Source organism: Gigantopelta aegis, chromosome 8 (genome assembly GCF_016097555.1).
Source record: "Gigantopelta aegis isolate Gae_Host chromosome 8, Gae_host_genome, whole genome shotgun sequence".
NCBI classification, from domain to species: Eukaryota; Metazoa; Mollusca; class Gastropoda; order Neomphalida; family Peltospiridae; genus Gigantopelta; species Gigantopelta aegis.
The window spans coordinates 36,932,750-36,960,029 of record NC_054706.1 but is presented as its reverse complement, the minus strand read 5'-3'; the positions used below and the strand labels follow the sequence as shown (position 1 = coordinate 36,960,029).

At 37.0% G+C, this 27,280-nt stretch overlaps 1 protein-coding gene across 1 annotated transcript in view; it reads left to right on the top strand.

The window, feature by feature from the left end:
• The window catches only part of LOC121378780 (E3 ubiquitin-protein ligase RBBP6-like), a 55,439-nt gene that overhangs the window by 22,458 nt on the left and 5,701 nt on the right, over positions 1-27,280 (top strand). Inside the window, exons 4-17 of the mRNA XM_041507096.1 lie at positions 6,350-6,394; positions 7,309-7,397; positions 7,725-7,827; positions 9,223-9,389; positions 10,293-10,468; positions 12,615-13,155; positions 14,045-14,111; positions 14,752-14,839; positions 16,316-16,373; positions 17,315-17,547; positions 18,368-18,563; positions 19,901-19,996; positions 22,514-23,134; positions 24,560-25,912. Coding sequence (XP_041363030.1) covers positions 6,350-6,394; positions 7,309-7,397; positions 7,725-7,827; positions 9,223-9,389; positions 10,293-10,468; positions 12,615-13,155; positions 14,045-14,111; positions 14,752-14,839; positions 16,316-16,373; positions 17,315-17,547; positions 18,368-18,563; positions 19,901-19,996; positions 22,514-23,134; positions 24,560-25,912 — 3,833 coding nt within the window. The remainder of the gene's footprint in view (positions 1-6,349; positions 6,395-7,308; positions 7,398-7,724; positions 7,828-9,222; positions 9,390-10,292; positions 10,469-12,614; positions 13,156-14,044; positions 14,112-14,751; positions 14,840-16,315; positions 16,374-17,314; positions 17,548-18,367; positions 18,564-19,900; positions 19,997-22,513; positions 23,135-24,559; positions 25,913-27,280) is intronic.

The following is a 27,280-nucleotide window of genomic DNA, read 5'->3' as shown; positions in this document are numbered from 1 at the left end:
GAATACAGCACATTAAAGGAAATCTGTCTGGACTGTATCTTATTAATGCATGCAAAATCCATCAAAACTTGCATGCTGGATGGTGATGTCACTATAACTAGATCACTGTGACCTACTTTTCACAGATTACTGCACATAAAAGGGAATCTTGTTTGGGCCATATATTATTTAACAATTTAATATACTGTCATCAAACCTAGTATGAAAATACAACTTTGTATGGCAGTGTGTCAAATACAATTACCAAATCACCATGGTCTACTTTTCACGGATTACTGCACATTACAGGAAATCTTTCTATAGGCCTTGTCATATCTTCCTTATCAGTTCATATGGGTAAAAAAAACACCTTGCAAATACAACTTGGGATGTTAGTGTTTCACATACAATTACTAGTTCACCATAACTTACTTTTTATGATGCTAGATAATATGCCTTCTACTATTATTAGTTAACCAGACACTTTTCAATGCCCTTGATAATTGACCTATCACAGATAAATCCCATAATATATCTACATTCTTAACATCATGGAAAGTCGTGTTCTGCTTTTGAGGAAGCCAAGATGGTTTACTTTCCCCATAAGTTACATTTGTAAACTTACAGTGCCAATGTAAATGTATCACCATAGTACAAAACTGTTCCCTTTCTAATAAAGAACAATAACTCCATAAATTGGACAGCAACTGCTCCAATTGGTGCAGAACTGACAGTAGTTTGTCCAAAACAAATTGTTAATTCATCCCATTAAACAAATTTCATACAATTATTATCCATTCAGACGTAATGTTTATTGATGTGTAAGGTTGTGTGTTCAACTGCTGATGGGTGTACCGGTATAATGTCGCATACCTCTTATTAACACGTGCATTGCCGATTGATGTGTAAGGTTGTGTGTTCAACTGCTGATGGGTGTACCGGTATAATGTCACATACCTCTTATTAACACGTGCATTGCCGATGAAACTGACTGTTTCGTAATGGAAAATGTACAAGGAGGTGTAGATTCATGAATTTACACTTCCCGAGTGCATTCTTTCCTTAATCCCTTCTTCATTAAAGACCTTTCCAGTAATGGCATAACTGGGCATTGTACTAATAAGCCAATGTACATCTATTAGTTATCTTTTTATGTCCACAAGTATACTTTCATTGATAATATTTAACCATCTGCAGCCAACACTACTTTAATGAACTCAATTTTACTGCCATCTTTATTTTGTTTGTGTAAGTTGGCAATGTTATTTTGATAAAACACTAAAATATAATTACTAATCTTTACTGGAATGCAGAGCTTTTCACAGCATGTTCTAAACACAAACACACGCACATTTCAAAAATACAATTTAATAATATTTAAAAATGCATACTGTTAATATTAATTTGGGCCTCCAAGGTCCAAATCGACCAGTAAACATTAAAAATTAAAACGATGCACAAGGGCTAGTCACTAGCATCAGCGTAGACTATTACCAGTACACCGCCCTTGGTGGCATCGTGGTTAAGCCATCGGACATGACGACTTGATGGTTAGGTGTAAGGCCACTACACCCTCTTCTCTCACACTAACCACTAACAATTAACATCTAACCTAATGTCATGGACAGGCAGCTCGGGTGTGTGCCCAGAACAGCATGCTTGAACCATAATTGGATATAAGCACGAAAATGAGTTGAATTGAAATAAAATTAGCAGTACATAAATAATTATGACGCCAAATTTAGATGGACACATTCCAAAAAGGAAAAAATCAATATAATAATAATAAGTACCCTAGAGGGTAATGGTTGCAAAAGGTTTGGCCTTGCTCTACAGAAAGTGTCATGACAACAGTTTGATGTGTGCCAGTTGTATTTGGGGATTCATTGTGGTGAAATGGGAAGGAAGGGGACGGGAGGCCAGTCCTACCTAGCCAAAGAAAACACTTGTACGTTGAAAACTACCTACATGTCCAAAACTGCCCATGCTCTACAGTAACCCTAAACCACTTTGTATGTTTTTCCTCATGGATAGGATATCAAATATCAGCCTTTCACATACCATACATTTTAGCATTGGAAAATGGAAAATAACGATGTGTGCATTGAGAGGATTTGGTCTTATGACCCACTGGCCCATTTGGCTATTTCTCCTTGGTCAGTGCTTAACAACTGGTGTAATAAAGGCTGAATATGTACTAGCCTATCTGGGATGCTGCATATAAAATATCCTTACTGCTATTCGGAAAGAATAGCCCATTATTTGGCGGCAGCAAATCTCATTCATTTGTTTGGTCCTTAACAATAGATATAACAATAATTAAAATGTGTTGAGTGCGCCGTTAATAAACTATTCTGTCCTTTGATTTTTCACCATGTAGAAGCTTAAACCAGGTTTAAAATGGTGTAGATGGTCTTTATTTATACCACTAGGATCGATCCCCGTCAATGGGCCCATTTGGGCTATTTCTAGTTCCAGCCATTGCACCACGACTGGTATATCAAAGGCTGTGGTATGTGTTATCCTCTCCAGAATGGTGCATAAAAAAGAAATTTTTCTACTAATGTAAAAATGTAATGGGTTTCCTTTCTAAGACACTGTCAAAATTACCAAGTGTTTAACATCCAATAGCCGATGATAAATAGATCAATGTGCTCTAGTGATGTTGAACAAAGCACAAACTTTATTTAAACTACTAATAATGATGGTTAGTTTTGTTTGTTTTATGAACTTTGTTCCTTTAAAGATCTTTCTTTTTTTTTAAAAGAAAGGTAAGTAATATAATTCTTGTATAAAGGTTCATGGGTTGTGGGCGAAACGAAAAGTCACCACCTCCGAGACTAAAATTTAAATGTGACAAACAGTTTTTTGAAAGAAGAAAAAAAGATGCTGTATTCCAAATTCGTTCACCAGTCTCGCATAGTATGTAAGTGTAAGCTTAATTATTATTATGTGATCATAGATTTCCAGGAACTAACAAAGTTGGGTAATGAGAAATTGACGAGCCAATAATACTTGGACCTAATTTAAATTTTTTAATTTTTCTATTTCACAATAGACATAAAGACAATGACTTGTTTATTGGCATAGCTTGCCAGTATTTTGGCACAAGACAATATCAACATGTACTGTTTGCTGTTGATCAGTCGAGCATTGTTCTTGGCCAGAAAATCCTAATTATCATATTTGTTTTAACATAACATGATGAAACACTACAAAATGTACTGATAAATATTTACTTCACCCATTTTTATCAAACTCTCTTTATTGTTCTTTTTTAATACTAGACTAGTGCCCGATGTTTACCAGTCTTTGCTTTTCTAAAAACTCAAAGCAGTGAAAAATCAAGATTCTTTAAAATGGGCAATAATTAAGAAGAAAAATCAAACCTGAATGTGATAAAGATGTCTCATAAGTGATATTGATTTGTGACTGACATCGTGTGTGTGTGAGAGTGAGTGTTTTTGTTTATGTGAGTGCGTGTGAGTGTGAGTGTGAGTGTGAGTGTGAGTGTGTGTGTGTGTGTGTGTGTGTGTGTGTGTGTGTGTGTGTGTGTGTGTGTGTGTGTGTGTGTGTGTGTGTGAATAATGGACAGTGGTGAGCTTCTACCTCACAACTCTTGACTGTAATCAAGCATGTACCCTATGTTTAAGTTTTAACACCTTTCCAAGAAAACCTATTCATATACTAGTGACAAGAAGTTATGGGCCACATGGACATTCGCTGTGCCAGTTGTATGGAAATGCTCTTGCAGTTAATGGATGACGGAATGGCTTACTTACAGATATCTCGCTACATGTCTCATGGATATGCTATCATTCAGAAATGGCAGGGCTCGACCACAGTCCAGAATGCTCACTTTACATTTTGGTAGCATGGTCATTCGAAGTCAGATTGCAAAGATATTTATACCCTCCCAACCCTAATCAAACATCTAATGTGTTGACATAAACAAAGAGTTTGAATTTTTATGCGTTTGCCATACGCTTTTTACCAGCAACCAAACAAGCTCTGAGTAAAAGGCACCTGTACATGCAATCAGAAATGCTTTATTCAAGTCTGTAACCTACGTTTCATAACCACTCCTGATGGTTTTAAATTAAATATTTTTAGAAAAAGTAAGGTAAAATTTAATACTGGCCCTTGTGACTAGTATATATGTAAACATGCTGGTACTATTTCTTTATAGACTATTACCGGCGGCGTGGCAGGCCATCGGTCTACAGGCTGGTAGGTACTAGGTTCGGATCCAAGTCGAAGCATGGGATTTTTAATCCAGATACCGACTCCAAACCCTGAGTGAGTGCTCTGCAAGGCTCAATGGGTAGGTGGAAACCACTTGCACCGACCAGTGATCCATAACTGGTTCAACAAAGGCCATGGTTTGTGCTATCCTGCCTGTAGGAAGCGCAAATAAAAGATCCCTTGCTGCCTATCGGAAGAGTAGCCCATGTAGTGGCGACAGCGGGTTTCCTCTCAAAACCTGTGTGGTCCTAAACCATATGTCTGACGCCATATAACCGTAAATAAAATGTGTTGAGTGCGTCGTTAAATAAAACACTTCTTTCTTTATAGACTATTGTACAAAAGAATTGCCATACACCTTGTTAAAAATACACATATTTGTTCACACTTCTGTTAGTAGTAATACCCAGTAACTTAATAATTTAATAATTATGTAGAGTAACTGCCTAGTCAAGACAGTTTGTTTTAAAAACAAACCTGAAAAGGACACCAGTAACAAATGTATTAATGGTGGCTCAGCTCAAGGACACTGGTACTAGGGTGTCGAACTAGGACACTGGCACTAGGGTGTCAAACTAGGACACTGGCACTAGGGTGTCAAACTAGGACACTGGCACTAGGGTGTCAAACTAGGACACTTGCGGGTTCTTTTCTTCTGGAGGTTGGTACAGTGCCTGCTAATTTCTTGATCACAAAGAGGAACACAAATTCTTGCTGTGTGCACAGAAGTTGATTACTAAAAACTGGAATCATATGAACTATTGTTGTTTTTAATAGTTGGTATAACACGCACAACCACTCTGGAAGGTCAGGTCAGAACAAAATGTCTTGCAGAATACCGATGTATTAGAATATTTGATTCAACACAGCACATTAAATCTCCATCCTGATCCTGATGTCCGTATTTGAGGTTTATATTTTACAATAAATCTAGTAATTACTTGTGTTGATGTACGTTTTACTGAAATTACAATCATTAACATGGAAATTAGGTACACACAGAAAATATCCATTTTGCTGCATAGAATTCAGATTTGAACGTGTGCCGACATGTCTGAACTTGTCCCCATGGCCATGATTAATAAGTCTAGCTCATGAAGACTGGTTTCCTCTCTAAGACTATATCAGAATTACCAAATGTTTGACTTCTGATAGCCTATGATTAATAAATCGATGTGCTCTAGTGGTGTCAAACAATTTTTTTAGCTCAAGAACATTTTGACTGATATACATTGGCTCGTATATAGTGTTTATTCTTTGTGACTGTGTGAGAGAATGATTCCCATTTTTCGTGTTTTCTGTTTGTGTTCCATAACTCTTATTTGCAGAAAAACAAACGCCATGAAGAATCACATAAAGATGAAAAGTCCAGTCTGCTTCCAGGAAGAAAAATTCATATTGTGCCTTATAGTTACTTGATGTTACCTATAAAAATACTCATTACATGGATCCCTGGACTTGGTCACTGGTTATCCAGAGATTAGGCCCAGAGGGGACGTGCCTGAATGTTTTGAGGATAGGGATATGTTAATAGTTTTTTTTGTCCATATGGATCCCACATTAAACTTCAGTGAGATTTCATAAAATCTTAATAAAACAAGTTATAACTTATAAGTAAAGGGAATACTTCAAAATACTATAACAGCTGCATCTATATGATCATGCAGATGATGGCATTCTGCCCATCCACTTGGTATTTCTGTGTATTTCCATCTTTGCGATAAGTTTGGTTTACATAATAAATTAAATGACCGTGGCTATCTGTACTGTTACTTGGCAGTCCACATAGTACTATCTGCAAATTTCAAATGCTATGTGTAATGACAGATTGTTTGCAGTGTGATGACGTGAAGGTGTCAGTCCATACAGTTATTCCTCAACACCAAAGGTAGAACCTCTACTGAATTGAACAATGTCTGGTTCTGCTGATAATATATTTTTAAGTCTGTATAAAACACATCCCAATAATGAAATGACTATATATGATGACACCAAACATCCCAATAATGAAATGACTCTATATGTGATGACACCAGAAGATCTGATGGTCTGCTCTTTAAAAACTTGCACTCTACATGTTACACAGTGTTAATTTTAATATACATCTTAATGACGTGTGTTGCAGATTCAGCAGGAAAAGGAGATGGTGACTCTGGAGGATCTCAAGAAGGTGATTTTTAACTTTTAAAATCTATTTGGTTGTCTGTAGCTGACCCCTCAAATCCTACAAAGGTATGTTTGTACAATGCAGGAATGTACAGTGGGGTTCCATCTCCCTTAGAGTCATGAAGGTCTTGTTTAAAGAGGTGTGGACTGAAGTGCACTGTTGTGTAGTATTTATATGTACCTTTTGCCTGATGATGTCGAAAGGCAAAATATATGTATTACTTCAACATTAAGTGTTACGTTTAGCTCTGTTTTTTCCACAACTCTTAAATCCTAACGAATGAAACTTGGTTCAAGGCACACTATTTCAGGATAACCGTTGTTCTGTTCGCGTGTCGGTTATGCAACTTTAAAATAACGAGAACCGCCAGTCGGTTACGTTGTGAACAATTACTTTCTAAAATTAAAAGTACTATGTATTGGTAATGAAAGAGAAAATCAGTTTGTTTTTAAATACATTTGCGGGATCAAATGTACCATAACACCCGCAAATCTAAAAACTCCATATGGTGATCTCCTAAGATTATCATAATTCATACTTTTGCATTCATCTCAATGCATTTAGTTTGATTTTTGACATTTACTAGTACACATCTAATCCTCCATTGTAATTTCAATCTGTTGTGCCTGGGAAGACGTTGCACAAAATTTAGGTTTGTGGGTTTATATGACTGAATGGAAATGTTATAGGATCGTGTGCAGGGTAAGGATGATTTTTGGGGTTAAAACCCCTCCCTGCTCAATCTAATTATGTTTGCTCAATATATTTTCTGGGAGAGTGTTACTTGACCCCCTTATAAACTTCAGTCGCCACAGTCCAGACCCCCTCCAAAAATTACTGCAATGTTCAGTTTATGATAAGACATTTTTAAGCAATTTGAAATCTTGGTATTCATTGTAAAGTTTACTTGAATTCAGACGGCAGACCTAGCCAGTGCCAAGGCTACCGAGATGGACAAGATCAAGGCGATGATTGACCAGTCAACAAAAGATTTTGATCCTTCCAAGTGAGTACTTCTGTCCAGTGTGAACTATCTTCAACATTGAAATCAAGAAATATTTACAGTCAATTTCAGTTTTAGCATACTTGTGTGCATGTACAGTTAATACCATCTGCCAATTTGTGTTGCTGATATGTCAATTTCTTTATTATAACGGGGGGGGGGGGGGTCATAATTGGGGGGTTTTTGTTTTTGTTTTTTCAAATAATTGTATGACTCTTAAAAATGAAAAATGCTTATTGAACAAGTTTAGAATACTACATATTATTTCTAGTATATAATGACCTGAAGTTATATACTTGTAAAATATGTCATATTATTTTATTTACTTAGCTACAAGACGAAGAGCTTACCCACAGGCCCTCCTCCATCTACGTACAGATGTTACCGGTGCAATCAGACTGGACACTACATTCACAACTGTCCTAGTCCAAAGGTAAGCTTTTCGTACTGATGTTCTAATCAAAATGGTATAGAATAGTTTTTGCTTAACCTTTAGACTACTGGATTAATTTTTAACAAAAACCACGTTGAGTGGGCACAAGTTTATAATTTTTACTCACATATATTCCCTTAAATGTTTTTAAATACATAAAATAAAGTTCATATTTGAATATTGTTCCCAATAACTGGTTTTGGGACTGGAATTTTTTTTTTTAAAGAACTACGATTCATATCCAAATATTTGGTGATTTTCGTTGTTGAAAAAACAATCAAATTTATTATCAAATTAGCTGTTAAAATCGGTTATTGATCCCTAAAAATGACCGCGATGTGCCACCATTGTTGTCAAGCAAAAAAACTTGCCATCAATTGTATCAGCAGTGTTTCTGCCAGAAAGAAATTTTTGGGTATGGCGCTGTGGAATTGAATGAAACCTCAGTTAACTGGAGGTATGAGAGGCCTCCCCCAGAAAGAAAATGGGTTACGTTTAGGGTTAGGGTTAAGAAAATCGTACATTAATGATAAGTAATTAATTTTGTCAAAAGGTTAACTTTTTTTTTTTTTATCTGCCACAAAAATCTGGGTATGGCGCCATACCCATTTTACCCTCTGGTAGAAACCCTGCAAAAACCCTGCGACATCTCATTCCAATTGCTACGAGTCGTCAATTTACTGTAATTGGATTTATTTGCCTCCCATGACGTCTTATCGTGTTTCTGGTAGTTGTTGCAACTGACATGAAGCGGTTACGTTGATGGTTTCTCCTTATCTATCTGTTTCTGAGTTGTAACCAGAAGTGGGCCTGGTCGAGAACAGTTATATCAGTCATTCAACCTTGAAATTGTTGAAGGGTGCACTTGAAAATTTGTAGTTACTCTTTGTTGCAAAATTCCACCAATCAGCAATTCTAATGCTTGCTCCTGATCATTGCTGACTCGTGGCATTGTTTTACACTAACTTATCCACCAATCAATCTGTGCCTTTTATCCGTCCAGCATGTACGGCTTGCACGTGCAAAGTATTGTGAACATACTGCACACATTTTTAGTTTTACACCAGATTTTGAGTTTTTCACATTTTGTGATAATTGCATGAAAAGATCCTCGTTATAAACTCGGAAACCCACGTTGACATACTTTAATACATCTTAGCATGTTATAGTAATACATTAGGATTTTTTTTTTAGTGTCCCATTAAAACCAAATTGCGTTTTCAAAGTGTGTCAGTATATATATATATATATATATATATATATATATATATATATATATATATATATATATATATATATATATATATTAATATATATATATATATATATATATATATATATATATATATATATATATATATATATATATATAAATTAGTTTCTTTGTTTTTTTAGCTGAAGGTGAAAACTACAGATGAAGATGGTACAGTTCATGAACTGGAACCAAAGTTCAAGCGCAGTACTGGTATTCCCAACAGTTTCCTGACTTATGTGAACAATCCACTTCTACCCGGGGCACTGTTAACACATTCAGGACAATTTGCTGTGCCCACTCTTGATGTGTGAGTTTGTAAATTATGTTTACCTGACAGCTAGCACATTACAAATACATACAATAATAGTAATGTTTTAATGATCAATATTAAAATATAACATTGTTCAATTAAAACATTACAAATACATACAGTAATAGTAATGTTTTAATGATCAATATTAAAATATAACATTGTTCAATTAAAACATTACAAATACATACAATAATAGTAATGTTTTAATGATCAATATTAAAATATAACATTGTTAAATTTAAAAAAACCCATAAGGTTTGTTGCATACTATGGCTTCTTGTTATATGAATTGTGTTTTATTCTAGTCACTGTTTTACAACAGGCTTGGTGCACTATGGTTGGGTTTCGAGCTTGCATTGAAAATTGAAAGTCTGGGACAAAATAAACACTGTGCAAATTTGTTTTATTTTTATTTTGTCCTGCAAAGATAGGGTAAATTTTAGAAATGCAAATAAATATTACATATAGAATACTAAACAAGCTTGCCTTTCATTCCATTTTTATAAAATGAGTGAATAGTTTTGGTATCTGATGAGCGAATGCAAGTCAGATACCAACACTGTTCACGAGTTTCATAAAAATGGTATGACAGGCAAGCTAGTTCAATATTTTATTTATTACAAACTAACTGCAAACAAGCTGCAATGCAGATGTCGAGACCTAATGCACATTATTTTTCTACAAATTAGGTCGGCAAGTGATCTATGTCACGCTCCCGTCAAGCCAATATTACACTAGTTAGATAATGAGTGATTGTTATGACATGAGCAATATCATACACCGGTGTGTAATAAATTATTGAATTTTATGTGTATGGGTATTGAAAACATTGTCTCCCTCCTCCTGCTCCTGCTCCTACGCCTCTCCCCCAAGTACATATGTATGTTTATATTTCAGTGAAGCATACATCCGTGGTAAGAAAGAGAAACCTCCATTTTTGCCTAATTCTGAGCCTGACATAGTAGTGAGTCAAAAGCAGTTGATTCCCAAGGAACTGATGTGCCCTATCTGTGAAGACTTGCTTCGTGATGCTGTCATTACTCCATGCTGCGGAAACAGCTTCTGTGATGAATGTAAGAGCCTGTCTGATGTGCAAATCACCGTTAATCGTTTAACATTGAAATCATCTGACTGCTTGATGTCATTGAAAGTTGAATTGTGCTTCAGTTTCAAAATGTACATTATTCACCAGTGAGAATGAAGGTTTTGCTGACTGAGTTTATAGATTACTAAGTATTTTTAGTTACACTGCACAAAGTAAAAGCAGTCTCTGTTTAGAGAGAGAATTAAACATGAAACATGACATTAAAATGTACTGCTACACAGTTAACAGAATTTAAACAAATAAAGGATTTGATAAGAGACTATTCCTATTAGTATATTGTGACTTACTGGAATAATATAAAACTCCGTCATGTGGGATAGAAAAAGTATACCCACGGTGGTGGAAATTTCTACCTGAGCGAAGCTTGCCAATCCCAAAGTCGAAATTTACACTTTTTCTATCCCACATGACTGCATATGAGAGTCGTTTTTCTCTCATTCATTTGGTAAATAAACCATTATTTTACAAGAACAGGTAAAGATGGCTAAACAAGTAACTTTTTTACTTGACTATTTTATTATAAATAAACTACACTATCATATTTGCCGTGTTTGTTTCATGTGTTAAATGTAATGTAACACTACAGATTAACAAGATAGCTTTTACTATGAAGGTTTTAATAGCAAAATATTAATTTAAAACTCTAATGACCTCACGTCACCATCTGACATTAATATGATGTCATATATTACCAACTACATCATGTTAAACGCAAGCATGTGGTATTCCATGTGGGATAGAAATTTCCTGCATAGCTTTCTTTCTTTCATGATGGAGAAAATATTTTTTGGAGTTTCTCATTGAAAACAAATTGCACATTGATATAAGGTGATTTAGCAAAGTTATGATGAAACTGCAAATAGTAGGAAGGGGTTGAAATTTAATTTTGTTACCACTATCCCAAAGGAATAGTGAATTTCAAAAAACACTATTCCGTCTAAAAATGTACTATCCCTTCAATTATTAATGTACCACCAGTTTTCCTGACTGTGCTACGTCGCCCTGTACAACATTGCGTAACGAACAATTGTTTATATACCAGTCTATGCATTACTGCGTACTAGCTGGAATTACAAACGAACTCACTCCAAACATTAGTCTCGATCAAAAAGACATTTATTTTGTACCGGTAAGTGCATGAGAAAGGTCTTAGTAGTGCGAGGATTTGTTCTGCAGAAAAATGTACCTGAAGAGAAAGCGTAAGCGGAATGGTTGCAGATGATTTTTGGTATTCCGTGCTTATTTTAAAATTCGACCCGTGGTGTGTAGAATAGTTATAACTGTTTTTATATATCAGACAAAGACATTCTTAAGAGAAGAAACAAATATAGCTGGATGATAAATGAATAACAAACTAGTTACTACTAGTTATTATGTTCATTATAGAATATATTTTTCATTTGTCACATCTTTGTAGGGGTGAAATAAATGTAAAGGTTTAGATATCTTTTGTCAAGTTATAGTTCAGTTAGGAGCCCGAGGTTATAACACTACTAAAAAAAATATGGTTACCACAAGACCAGATGGCCAGTTATTTCAACCCCTGGTTAGTGGTAATTAAAATTTATCTCACTTTGGAAGCTTGTTTATTACAGGCTTCTCAGAATGAAAATCGGGGCAACCCATTTGTGGGTTACCCAAAGTCCAATTCAGGTAACTCATTTCATTTTTGCGTAACCCATCATGACCATGTAAATGATGCCCTAAATTTAATGCGCAAATAAAATATGGGTTACGCAAAACTTGGCTCTCCTGAGTGACGTGCAAACGAAACAATCGTTCTCTCGCTTTTCCTGTATTATGCTCCATCTATTACCCATAGTATCTTAAAAGCGCAGACCCTAGTTTCAGCACGTGAAAATGGACACTAAGTTTAGTTAATATACAAACCTGCAACACACATTTGGATACGGTTATAACGGAGAGAAGGTAAAGTCTGTGATGTTTAAACAGGGAAATACTGTCTTAAAAATAACTAGAGCTCGTCTCATTAACCATTACTTCTTAGACGAACTTTTGTTTTTAGAAATTAGGGTCTGTTACTTTAATTTATATCAGTGTGATACTATTTGACATCATGGGATATATTTATTTATTTATTGATTGTTGATCAGGCATCCGTAATGCACTGGTTGAGTCTGATGATCACGAGTGTCCACAGTGCCACGAGACGGACGTGTCTCCCAACCAGCTGACTCGGAATAAGTTCCACCGCATGGCCGTCACCAACTTCCTCAACGAGACCAGCATGCTCAATGAACAGAAGGACGAGTCACCACCCCCTCCACCACCACCTTATCCTCCACCACACGAGTTGGCCAAGCAGCATCCACCCGTGTCGAGCACATCAAACAGTTCTCCAACCCTAACCCAAAACACGGTCCCAGAGGCAGTTTCTTCACAGCGCGGTCCCTCGGAGAGCCGCTCCAACTACAGTTCACAGTCACACCATCACTCGGGAAGCAAGTCCTTTCCTCATAGTGATCGATCTCATCATCCTCCTAGTGACAGGCCGCCATATCATCACAGTGACAGGCCGCCGTATCATCACAGTGACAGGCCGCCATATCATCACAATGACAGGCCGTTCACAAGTAGACACGCCCATCCACGACAGCCCCAATTAACTGTTGTGCCAATCCTTGGAAGTGAAAAGTGAGTTTTAGTTGTACCTAAGTTAGGTTACTTTGCGTTTACTTTGTGACCGGGTTTCTGTTGGTGTACCTCTTGGATGTGTTAACACGCTGCTTATATCAATTTTAGCATCAGTAATGGGAATTGATTTGGTTCAACAAAACCTATATAGGTTGTACTATACCAAATAAATCCCATGTTAATGGTTGTGTTTAAAAACACTATATGCAATTTCTCAACCAAACTATGACCCATAAATATCAGTACTATAACATCAACCTCAGTATTAAATGAAGAAAACGTACCTTTCATGGCTCATTTTCGATATATTTAGATGTTTTACAACAACCCTAGTTTCGCACAAAATTTTAGTACTTTTTTTTAACAGGTACCCCATGCATTCTGTTTTTCTCACTTTTTGCCCAGATTAAACAAGGTTTTTTTAAAGTTTTTTTTTATTATATATATATATATATATATATACCAACAGTCACATTTATCAACAATGGCAGGACTTGTGATATTAAATTTTCTATCAAATGTTTGGTGCACCTCGAACTTTGACTCGGCCAGATGTTATATAGTTCAGTACTACCATAACTAGAAAGTTATCCAATGGATCTTAAAGATTTGAAAGTGGATATATTATATTATCAACAGTAATTATTTATGACATTTTAAATTCATAGTTCATTGTATAAATATGTCTTCAGTGATAACATTTTAAGGTACGAGTGATGATTTTTTTTGGTACGCTCAAACAGAATTCATGCAAATTTGTATTGTCACCCAACAGTTTAAAAATCAATGGTATCCTTTATTGTGCAGTGTATGCTTTGTTTATACCTCATTTATTATTCAATAATGTTCCATGTTTATGGCTTTTATTTTTTTTTATTTTACATTTTAGTAAGTCACCTCCAGCAGATGATGGAGCTGTCAGGGATGAAGTTGTACATTCTATCAATGACACCTCGGTAAGAATATTCATATCGCTGGCTTTGTTTTATATCATTTACACATTTCATGAATACATCTCATGGCTTTTTAACTACTAACGTTTGAAATTTGACATATGTAGGTACACATTTTGATAGTTCAGAATCAGGAAATATAATGTTTAATAAGAAATCAGTTTTTGACCAAGTGATTTTTTATTTATTTATAGATGTTCTTTTTATCGTGCGAAAGAAAGAAGTGTTTTATTTAACGACGCACTCAACACATTTTATTTACGGTTATATGGCGTCAGACATATGGTTAAGGACCACACAGATTTTTTTAGAGGAAACCCGCTGTTGCCACATAGGCTACTCTTCTACGACAGGCAGCAAGGGATCTTTTATTTGCGCTTCCCACAGGCAGGATAGCACAAACCATGGCCTTTGTTGAACCAGTTATGGATCACTGGTCGGTGCAAGTGGTTTACACCTACACATTGAGCCTTGCGGAGCACTCACTCAGGGTTTGGAGTCGGTATCTGGATTAAAAATCCCATGCCTCGACTGGGATCCGAACCCAGTACCTACCAGCCTGTAGACCGATGGCCTGCCACGAAGCCACCTAGGCTGGGTTTTTTTATCGTGCGAAAACTAATTTTTATGTTTTTCTTTGTAGATTGATAGGAACACACATGCTGTACCATCGTTGATTGGAATGAGTGGAATTCATTCGACTCCTGTTGCACAGTCATCGGACTCTGGTGGTAGGTTTATAATGTTTTCTTTTATACTTTCAATATTTCATAATATAAAGTTTTGTTTTGTTTAATGACACCACTAGAAAGAAAGAAAGAAATGTTTTATTTAATGACGCACTCAATACATTTTATTTACGGTTATATAGCGTCAGACATATGGTTAAGGACCACACAGATTTTGAGAGGAAACCCGCTGTCGCCACTACATGGGCTACTCTTCCGATTAGCAGCAAGGGATCTTTTATTTGCGCTTCCCACAGGCAGGATAGCACAAACCATGGCCTTTGTTGAACCAGTTATGGATCACTGGTCGGTGCAAGTGGTTTACACCTACCCATTGAGCCTTGCGGAGCACTCGCTCAGGGTTTGGAGTCGGTATCTGGATAAAAAATCCCATGCCTCGACTGGGATTCGAACCCAGTACCTACCAGCCTGTAGACCTATGGCCTGCCACGACACCACCGAGGCCGGTCTGACACCACTAAAGCACATTGATTAATTAATCATTGGCTATTGGATTTCAAACATGTGGTAATTCTGACATGTAGTTATCAGAGGAAACACGCTGCATTTTTCTTAATGCAGCAAGGGATCTTTTATATGCACTTTCCCACAGACAGTTCATAATATAAGAACATTATTGGCATAAAATACTTTCACCCATAGGATGACAGAAAGTTGAGGGTTTTTTTTTTTCACCTCATGATACAGCAACTGCAACATACAACTTAGTCGTAGGTCATTGTCATGTGGAGAACTTCCAAGATATGATTTTTAAAAAGGTGGGGGATAGGGTAGGCACATTAAATACATAATATTAGAAATAATTTTTTTTATTTTGAAGTAACTTTTGGAATAATATTTATATATTTATGGTGTTTATTTGTGCAATGAATATAATGGCTGTGAAAAACTCGGTATACTGGATTTGGGAATAAAACTTAATGTGGTTAACTAAAATAAATAATCACAATGTCTCATGAGTCTGCCCATTGTGTAAGGTTGAGATAAGTTTTTTAACTAGTATTTGAAAGATGGCTTTCATATTTGAAATCGACTTTGACCAAGTGATCGTTTAAATTGCACGTCCTTACTTACTTAATCCCCTTCGTGCTAAGAATCCCATGAGGCTGCAACCAGAGATCGCCACTGCTGCCGGTCTTTTACCAGCTTCACCAGCAGCCCCCAGCTCAGACTGCCCTCTCGGATTTCCAAAAATAAATTGCACATCCATGCATCTATAAATGTGATAGTAGAGCAACTAATAAGCTCTAAAGGAAATGGGGTTATGAATACATTACAAAATGTGATCTCAGTTACCATTTTGCTCCCCATTTAAAAAACCCAAAACAAACTTCTGCATATTTAATATGTGGATTAATTGATGTTTTTGCTGTCTGGCATATATGCCATCATGGCTTTGTCATGCTAGGTAGTTTTATTCTGGCAGAATATAAGACATCAATTAATTTTATATTTCAGATGATTTACGACCACCAGGTACTGAGACCGTTGTGAAGAAGCCAGTAAAAATACAAGAGTAAGATTATTATTAATAACACTTGTTACTGTTTTCAGAGGAATGTGGGCAGTTTTGATTTTGATTTTGAGAAATTTGACATGGTTTTAGGTATTTTCAGTTTAGTTTCAAAAACAGAAAGGTGGGAGGGGGATCATTCTCTCAAAATGTGTTATATTGCATTACCCATCCGTGACAGCTTGAGATAAACATCACTTAAATAATTAAATATTAATTAGGATTTCAAAGTGAAATGTTTTAGCACAAAGGCAGCTAAAATTCTTAACAAATGCTTGATTTAATGGGATGAAAAACGTGAAATTGCCAGGTTACAAATCATAGCCATGAGACTGAACCTAAATCAAAATAACCCAAAAATAATTTCTGAGTCTAATATTTTTCGTTAGCCTGTTACAGTGTAAGATCAAGTCCAAGCTTATGCTAAAATGCTTGTTACGGATAAAACTGATAATGTATGTCATTAACCTGACATACCCTATTTAAACAACTGGTGAAATCATTGTGATTCAGTAATTATGTAATATGCGTCTATGAAAAGTTATAAATTATACTCATCTTCATTTTTGTATTGTATTGTATTTTATCCACAGCTTTTTACACTGTTTTTGCATAATTATATATGTATAGGCCTATATATATATTTTTTTGTAATGTAAATAATCGTATTCATATACATACTTGTTTGTTTAACACCCAAAAGATGATGTGTATTTTTGTGCTGGGGTGTCATTAAACATTCATTCATTCATTCATCCCTAAAGAAGTGGGAATGTTTGTCAAAGCTAGTGCTCTCTATCTGCTTTTTAAAAAAACTGCCTGGTATAAAAGTGAAATGAAAGATATCCATCTCCCCAATCCGTTAGATAACATGCGAGGTATACGGGTTTGTCATTCTAGTTTTAGTAACAAAATATTTATTTGTTTATTTCTATTTTTTGTAGGGATGATATCCTTGAGAAATGGAGGGAGTTTGAGAAGAAATATGACAATAAGACATCATCAAAGTCTGTGGCAGCAGTGCCTGTTTTGCCGTCTACCCCTGTTGCTCCAGTCCCTGTTGTGCCACCACCTGTTGTACCGCCACCTCGAACATTTCCTCCAATCCCATCCACATTACCCATTCCACCAGGTGCATTACTACCACCACCACCTAGATTTATGGGTCCCCCTCCCGGTAAGAAATATTTATTCAATATTTGTTTTTACTTTGTGCTTGAAGATTTACCTTCTATTACTTGTGTAATAATCTTCAATAAAAACATCTACGGTAGTTAACAGAATTTAAACTCAATTTGTTTACATTATTTAAGGTTCCTAATTGATTTTACTCAAAGTAAGACTTGTGGGCCATTCACAATTACTATTATTCCCACGAGTCTACAAACTACTCTCATTTGGTACCCACTACACCCTACAACAAAAAATGTTGATTTGTATGGCATATTTTTTCAAAAATGTTCTGTTAATAGCATATGCTGACACTAACGCCCCAGCTTATAATAATATACAGAGCAATGAGCTGAATATAACTTGGTAAATACTGGAGAAAAAAAGCAAATGAAATGGTCTTTTTTTTTCATATACAGGGAAGTAAGAACAATGGAACCACTTTATACAACCCATAATCTCAGCTTAGATATCTTTCTTCATATCCCTTTGAATCATAAATTTGATATTCCCCCCCCAAAAACCTTCCAAAGTTACAGATTAGACACAATCTATAACTGCTTATTTGATTAGTCCTTCAGTTATAAGGATACCGTGGATTCATATTTAATCTAACTCAATGTGTTAACTTTTGATTTTAAAATGGGTTTACGCTGGCAAAGTGTATAAAGTGGTTCCATTGTTCTTCACTGAATGTGAAAAAAAGACTACTACATTAGCTTTCTTTCTCCAGTATTTACCAAGTTTTATTCAGCTCATTGCTCTGTATATTAAATGACTATGGTCTTGTATATAAAAATGTCCATTATTTGATTTTCTACTTGTAGGACCTATTCCTGTGCCGATTCCAAATGCCGTGCCTCCAGTGGTACCTCCACCTGGATTCCCCGGCCCACCTTTCATGGCAGGTCCCCCTCACCTTCCATTCCCTGCAGCACCCTTTGCTCCGGTACCTAAACCTCTAACGAAGGACGAATTCTATAGGGAACAGGATAGACTGCGGAAACAAGAATCTGATATTAGGTACAACTTACAGCTCTCCTAAAGCAGATCCAGTGGCTTACAGTAACTAATAAGAATTGGTGATGGCTTAGTTCATTCCAGCTTTTATGTCTTCTCACTTTTTGTAGGTTTTATCATATGGATAGAGGTAGAGAACAAATGATTTTAAGCTTTCTTTCTTCCACAGCCAAATCATAGAACATTGATGAAAATAATTATCTCTCATTGTTGGGTATATTGGACATAGCTATCCTATTGAAGAAGGTTAAGAATGATTATAAGACTCCATCATATGTGGTCATGTGGGATAGAAAAAGTACCCCCGACATGGTAAACATTTTGAACTGGGACGAGGCTTGCTGATTCCCATGGTCGAAATTTACACCACTGAGGCTGTACTTTTTCTATCTCACACGACCACATATGATGGAGTCTTTTTTTCTCGTTCATTCGGAAAATAAACCATTATTTTACATGAACTGACATATGGCTGAACAAGTAACTTTTTTATTTGACCATATTATCATAAATAAACTACACTATCGTATTTGCCGTGTTTGTTTCATGTGTTAAATAAAATTTAACACTACAAATGAACAAGATAGCTTTTAAAATGAAGGTTTTAATAACAAAATATTAATTTAAAACTGTCTAATGACTTCACGTCACCATCTCACATTAATATGATGTCATATATTACCAATGATGTCATCTTAAATGCAAGTGCGTGATATCCCATGTAAGAAATTGCTTACATAGCTTTCTTTCATACCCGAGGATGAGAGAAGTTCTCTCTTTCATGTGCTATCACGTGATTGCATTTAACAAGGGGGGTATGAAATCGTTGGTAACATATGATGTCATATTAATACAAGTTGATGATCTGAGATCATCAGACCACATTTTTAGATCAATATTTTATTGCTGAAACCTTCATTTTAAAAGCTATCTTCATAAATTGTAGTGCTAAATTATATTTAACACATGAAACAAATATGGAAAATATGACTGTGTAGTTTAGTTATGATGAAATGGTCAAATAATTTTTTTTTTTTAATTCAGCCATCTTTGTCAGTTTATTTAACGAATGGATGATAGAAATAAGAGTCCCATCACATGTGATCATGTGGGATAGAGAAAGTACCTTGGACCCTGCATGCTTCACCCCAGGTCGAAATTTCCACCACCTCGGGTGTACTTTTTCTATCCCATATAACTGCATATGATGGAGTCTTAAAGTCTTTAATGGATGCTTACTGAAAATTTCTCTGATCACTTAAATCTTATTAATTTGCTTAGAATTTAATGCAGATTGGGTTGGTGTGTAAAATTATGTGGGTTTTTTTAATTTCTTTCAGGAAGCGTGATTTTATGGATGATTTTGAGCAAGAGTTGAGGGAAAAAAAGGCAAAGAATATTCCACCCAAACCATTGAAGCCTAGGTCAAGATCAAGGTAGATAATTATTTATGTAATACTTATTTTTTTTATTTTTCATATAATTTAAAACTTTATTTGTAATTTCTATGGCTGTCATTCTATAGTTCGTAAAAAGAAACACAACCTTAAAACAAAACGTTTGTTTTGTTTTAACGACACCACTAGCACATATTGATTTATTAATCATCGGCTATTGAATGTCGAACATTGGTAATTTTGACATATTGTCTGAGAGGAAACCCATTACATTTTTCCATTGGTAGCAAGGGATCTTTTATATGCACCATCCAACAGACAGGATAGCACATACCACGATCTTTGATATACCAATCATGGTGCACTGGCTGGAACAAGAAAATAGCGCAATTGGCCCACCGACGGGGATCGATCCCAAACCGACCATGCATCAGGCGAGCGCTACACCACTGGGCTATGTGTCTCCGCCGCCCCCCCCCCCCCCCCCCCCCCCCAAAACAAAAGTAATTTCAGTTTGACATTTGTCTCTCTGTTATGCACCTACATGGGAACTTATATAAAGAGTATATATGGGATTGTTTTTTGCATTTACTTGCTCATAGGTCATGGTCACATTTATTAAGTAGAAAATTTTAATTAAAGCTAAGTCTTTTTCTAAAAATCATCCACTTTAAAACAATAGTTAAAAGAAGACGTTTAATCTACTGTATATAATCACAGATTTCTCCAGGCTCCATATTCAAAAACATACTTAAGTCAGTGTATGATACTTATCTATACTCTTCAAAAGAAGAAACGCAAAACCACATTGTCGTAACATTTGGAGAATTGATTTAATTATTGAATGGTGAGTCCGATAATTACCAAATGTTGCAGGATTGTTCACAATTCACTCTAGTCCATTGTGAGTAAGTGATAGGACACACCACCAAGGTCAAGGTCATCTGGAGTCAATACCGGGTGTGGCCTCCGCGTGTGTTGACAACTGCCTGACACCGCCTGCCCATTGAAGCAACCAGAGTACGGATGACGTCCCGGGGGATGGTGGCCCACTCGGCCTGCAAGGCTGCTGCCAGCTCGGGCAGGGTCTGGGGCTGTGGTTGTCGCTGTCGGAGGCGTCGGTCCAACTCGTCCCATAGATGCTCAATTGGGTTCAAATCCGGTGATGTCGATGGCCAAGGAAGGACATTAATGTTGTTGTTCTGTAGGAAAGCCGTTGTGAGACGTGCTGTGTGAGGCCTGGCGTTGTCATGTTGGAACACTGCGTTGGCGTTGGCCATAACTGGAACGATGTGTGGCCGGAGGATCTGGTCAATGTAGCCCTGTGCATTCAGGTTGCCCTGCACGTGGACCAGGTCAGTTCTGCCAGTGTGTGAGATGGCTGCCCACACCATGACACTACCCCCGCCGAATCTGTCCACTTCCTGCACGCAGTTTGCCGCATAACGTTCACCACGACGCCTATACATGCGACATCTTCCATCATGACGTCGGAGCAGAAATCGGGACTCGTCACTGAACCACACCTGTCTCCATCGCAGTTGAGGCCATTGTCGATGAATCTGGCACCACTGCAGTCGGAGTCGACGGTGTTGTGGTGTTAAGATGACACCTCGAACTGGACGTCTGGCACGAATTCCTACCTCACGTAGGCGGTTCCGTACGGTCTGGTCGGATATCCTGCGCAAACCTGGTATTGCTGCGGCTGTGGAGGTGGCAGTAGTCAATCGTTCCCGAAGGTGGCGTACCCGGATGTAGCGGTCCTGCCCGGGGGTAGTGACCCGTGGTCGACCGGATCTAGGGAGGTCACGTGTTGATCCATGTTGCTGGTAACGGTCCCACAGTCTGGAGATGGTGCTTGGGGACACATGGAATGCCCTGGCAACGGCCGTTCTGGATTCGCCTGCGTCTAGTCGGCCGATGGCATTGTTTCTCTGCGGTTCACTGAGACGTGGCATGTCCTGGATTGTCAACTGTCGGCCAGATACAGAGGCCAGGCAAGCGAACACCCTGCACTTTTATACTGTCGGCGTTCATGTTGCATGTGCAGACAACGCACGTGCAGTGGTGACATGGTTTGCACGTGGCTGCGTTTTTGCGAATATTCACATTTTGGAACTTTATTGTACAGTAGCTGCGTTTTATCGAATGTAACCGTGGGAATGTGTTTGGGACATGCAATGACCTTATATTCACAAAGCATGAACCGGTAGGAAACATAAAATCGGAGTTATAACCCATTTGTACCCTTTTGCGTTTCTTTTTTTGAAGAGTATATGTACTTTAAATATGTATTTAGGTATCATACATGAGTATAAGGGAAGCAGTAAAATCACAAGTTTAATTTTACTACATTTCAGTTGAACTTGGAAGTGTAGTGTTGTTAATTATTCATGCTGGTTCATTGTACAAAAATTATGTTTATATGAAAATGTAAAATTCAAAGATTTTCTTCAATTGGATTGGTTAACAAAACAAAAAAAGTAATAAAAAATACCTTTAGTATTGCTTAGGAAACAAAATCCCTATGTAAAACATGGTTTATTTTTTTTGTAGAACGTATTCCAGAAGTCATTCAAGGTCACCACGACCCAGAACCAGATCAAAAACAAGATCTCGAACCAGATCCCGATCCCGATCAAGAGGTTATTCTCGATCCCGATCCCGTTCCTATAGCCGTGGTCCCCCGAGACCCAGGTCCCGTTCACCCAGGTTGAGGACAAGATCCAGATCACTGACCCGCTCTCCTAGGATGAGATCCAGGTCTCGGTCCCGCAGTAGACTGAGGTCATATACTCGCTCAAGAACACGCTCCAGGTCGCGGATAAGGTCCAGACTGAGGTCAAGGTCATGGACTAGATCCAGGTCACGTTCTTACACTCCAGTGGCTAGGAAAATGTCAAGATCACGATCACGGTCACGGTCAAGATCACGATCACGGAGTCCTTATTCCAGACGCAGGTCCCCAGTTCCGTATGGACGTCGCTCTCGCTCGCCTCCCCCTCCCCCTCCCCCTCCGAAACGATTTCGGGGAGGAAAGGGGAGTAAAGGAAGAGGAGGCTACCACAGAGATGGATCCCCATATTCAGTGTATCGCAGTCCACCAAGACACTACTCCCAAGAACCCTATCAGGCATTCGGATACGATGTTCCAAAACCAGATCCATATTATCCTGGGTGGGTAACTTCAAAACAAATTTAGTCCACCATAGGTTTCATCTCTGTCCCGTCTGTCTTTCTGTCCGTCTGTCCCACATAGTTTTGCACATGTTTTTTTTGACACAATGCCTTGAGATATTAAGCTGAAATTGTGTGTATAGCTTTATCATGTACTGATACAGATCAGGTTTGACTTTCATGGTAATTTACTCATTTTTCCCATTAGTTTGTAACTACTGACATTAAGTCGCAATCAATGATGTAATCAGGGTTTTATCAGCTATGTTTCTAGACTGATAACGGGCACCATTCCCCAAAGACTGTCGTTTTATAATCCCAATTTTGGAGTAGATCATTCCAAATCTGAATGCAAGTAATTATAAAAAAATTATTATTATATAAAGATATATTTTGAAAATGATTTGTAACTCTTTGACAAACAACTCTTCCCTCCCTTATAACATTTCATAATGCAAAATAGATGTATTCATTTGAATAAATATAAGTAAATGTATAGTATTACTTTTTTAAATTCTAACTTGGCTTTAATGAGAATGTTTGTGAAATGAAACTGGAAATTCCCAATTTTTGGTAAAACGATGCCCAAATTCCCAAAAGTAAAGCCATGGGTGTCAAGTCAAATTTGAGAAATAAAACCCTGGTAATTTTTCAGCTATTTATCCATTTTCATCTCTTTTTTTTTGTTTTTGTATTTAAAATGATTTTCACAAAGTAGATGGCATTTTGATCTCAAATGCTAAAAAATATCCTTTAATTAGGTATAGTGTAGTGGTTTCAGCCATGTAAAAAATTATTTCAGCTTTTATTTCTGAATGGGTATCACGTCTGTGCACAGTAGAAGCTTAGATGTGACATATATTGTATTATTACCCATATGGTTAAACATATCTTGGTACATATCAAAGTGTTGGTCCCACTAGAACGTCAAGTGGCTGTAACACTTTGACGTCATGTGACTGGCACACTACGACCTTACTGGAACGTTAATCAAACGAGGTTTTTTTTATATAAATTGAAATTGATTAATGGGTAATAAATAAGATATTAAACTAAATAAATATGTCAGTTTGCAAAAGATTTACGAAACAACTAATATCAATATGAAATGGGAAAAAAGCCAGGTATAAATTGACTTTGATATGAAAATAACAAAAGTACTATAGTATGAAATACCAATAAACTAAGGTACTAAATGACTAATATATATGATTCCCTGATATGTAGTGTAAACCGTTTCTATAGTGATGTTCTAAACAAAGCTATATCATAATTACTTTTTTCAACCTGTAGTAACATAACAGAAATCACTGCATACATGTACACATTGCTGTAAACACTAGACTATAGTATTACAAAATATGCTTTTTTATCAAATGCGTGTGTTGGTCATGTATTGATTTTTCTCATTTTGTTGTATTTCAGTGTGTACAACAATAGAATGTATCCCGGCTATGGGGAAGACAAGTGGGGATACCCTCCAAACGTGCCACCAGGAATTCCACCAGTGGCACCCACTTTTGAAGCATATGTGGCAAATCCCGGTCCAGGTTACCAACGGTCGAGGTCAAAGTCCCCCTGGAAATTCGGTTCTGGCATTCCAATGCCTCCTGGTGATGCAGAAGGCTGGCCAAGGTCCGATAAATCCTGGAATGACCGGCCTGAAGGACGTGATGTGATGAAAGACCATTTCGGTGACCGCCGCAATATGGGGGATGGATGGGACCCCAGGTGGGAGATGGGGGATAGGTGGAATCCATCTGACAGACGGACTCATGATGATGGCAAACGTGACGGTGCCGACAGGAGAGATCGTGGTGGCAGGAAAGATAATTCTGACAGAAAAGAAACCTATGATAGGAAGGATGCACATTATAAGAAAACGGACTCGAAGCGGTCAGAGGATAAACAAAAGGAAGGCAGTGAAAAAATGAAACAGTTGAAAGAGAGGAAAGACAAGGGTAAAGTTGAAAGAGAAAATAAAGAGAACACTGACCAAGATCGCAAAACTGACATTAAAGTGAGTAAAGATCGTGGAAAGAAGTCTTTTGAAAAGAGTGATGATGACAAAAGGCGAAAACTCTCAAAGGAATCTAAGACAAAAGAAGAGAAAGTGGTTAGGAAAAAAGATGATGATAAAGATGAAGCAAAAACTAAAGTTGTGAAAACTGAAGGAAAAAGAAAAAAGGTCAAAGTTGAAAAGCCTTCACAAGATGATTCACAGTTAGATGATGCCAATCGGGTCTCTGAAAATACGACAAAAAAGAAAAATGTTACTGTGAAAAACGAGAAGATTTTACAGGCAAAGCCAAAAACAGCAGTTCTAAAAACTAAAGCTCAGATAGAAGCTAGCGATGGAAGTCAGTCTGATAACATGCCTGGAAAGCTGAAGGTGAAGAAAGTGAAAAAGAAGCGGTTGAAATCTGTAGCAGAAAGCACAGCCGTTGGTGATGTGAAGGAAGACCAGACTGATCCAGCTCCAGAGTTTGACCTGAGACAGAAGCTGAAGAAGCGAACTCTTTCTCAGAGCCAGGAGGTATCGGATGACTCTTCACCAACAAAGAGAATGAAGACTGAAGATTTGTCAGCAGAAACAAGAGGCTCCCAGATTCAAGTTTTGTCCAGGATGAAGCCAATACCTATTAAACTGTCCTCGTCTCCAGTAGATGAACCCATGTCTGTGATGCCCGAACTGTCCAAGTGGGAGAGGGATGACTATGAAGAGGAAGAGGCAGATACCACCCCCAAGGCTCTCGCCGACAAGAAACCACTTCCTAGGTAATGTATAGCACATAACATATTGGCTACAAGGTTGGTGAATCATTCAAGTTTGTATGTCATATCACATCATTGGCATGCCTCATGCACTTGTTACATCTATATTGGTTTACTAGTATGATCCAGCATTGAAAACATACTGTCAGTTAGTTTTGTTGCTTACTAAATTTTTTTTATTAAATTTGCAGACCTATCTCTTTAAAAATCCTTATATAATTTAGTTTCAAGCAGAAAAACTAACTGGAAATAGCTTGAAAAAAGTATGAATTGCAAAAATGCTTTACTCGCTGAGTATGAACAGCGTAGCATGGTGTGAAACTGTTCATATGTGTGTTAAGTGGTTCCGTGGTTCATACTTAAATGAATGTCAAAAATTATTGCTTTAAATTCTTTTAATACCAAGTCCTAACTATTTAATCAATATAAAATACTATGAAATAACCATCAAACTCTTCAATTGTAGTTCTGGTTATAAGCATTGCTGAAAGTAGTGCAAAATTGAGGTTCATGGAATTGAGAATGCCTAGTGGGTTTCAATTTTTGTTTTTTCAAAGGCACATTGATATCATTTGTACCAATCGTAGCATTTAAAACAAAAGGTGGTTACAAATTTGACATGTAAGAACGGGTTGTGTTGCATATCATGACTAAGTTATTGTGACCTACTTGTCAGCTTACTGCAGAATAAAGTAAATTCTTGTCTGGGGCATGTCTTCCGTATCAGTTTGTTTAGGATCATCAAACCTTGCATGCTTGTGTAACTTGCGTACTAGCTCACTGCACCTATTTTTATCCCAGATAAATTGGTTTACTTTACCAGAAGTTAACATTACATACAATAAACTGTTTCACTGCCAATATATGTGTGACACTGGTGGTACCTATTCTACAAAACTGTTCCCTTTCTAACTTCACTAATCAGATAGCACCTTCTCCAGTGGGTGCAGTATCATCAATAGTTGGTCCAAAACAGACTTTTTAATTCATCCCATTGCACAAATTTCTCATAATAATAATCCAGTCATTAATGTCTGTGCTTCTCTATCAAACTTGTTTTAGAATGCATTTGAATAAACTAGTTTATTTAGGATCATCAATTTAACTTGATTTTATACTCAACAACGAAAGTTTAGCAAATATCTTTTATAACGTCTACATTTGCCATGGTTGAATAAACTTAAAAGAAAACCAGGTCCTCCTGTTGTGTTAAAGGTAGGGTCAACTCAAACAAGAGCCTTATGTGTTGGAAAGATGCATACCAGGACCACCAACACATACTGACATTTTAGCAAATAAAAAACGCGTGATTTTAGAGTTAATAAAAAACCATGATTATTCCTGCTAACTGGGGGCAGCCATTTTGTTTTG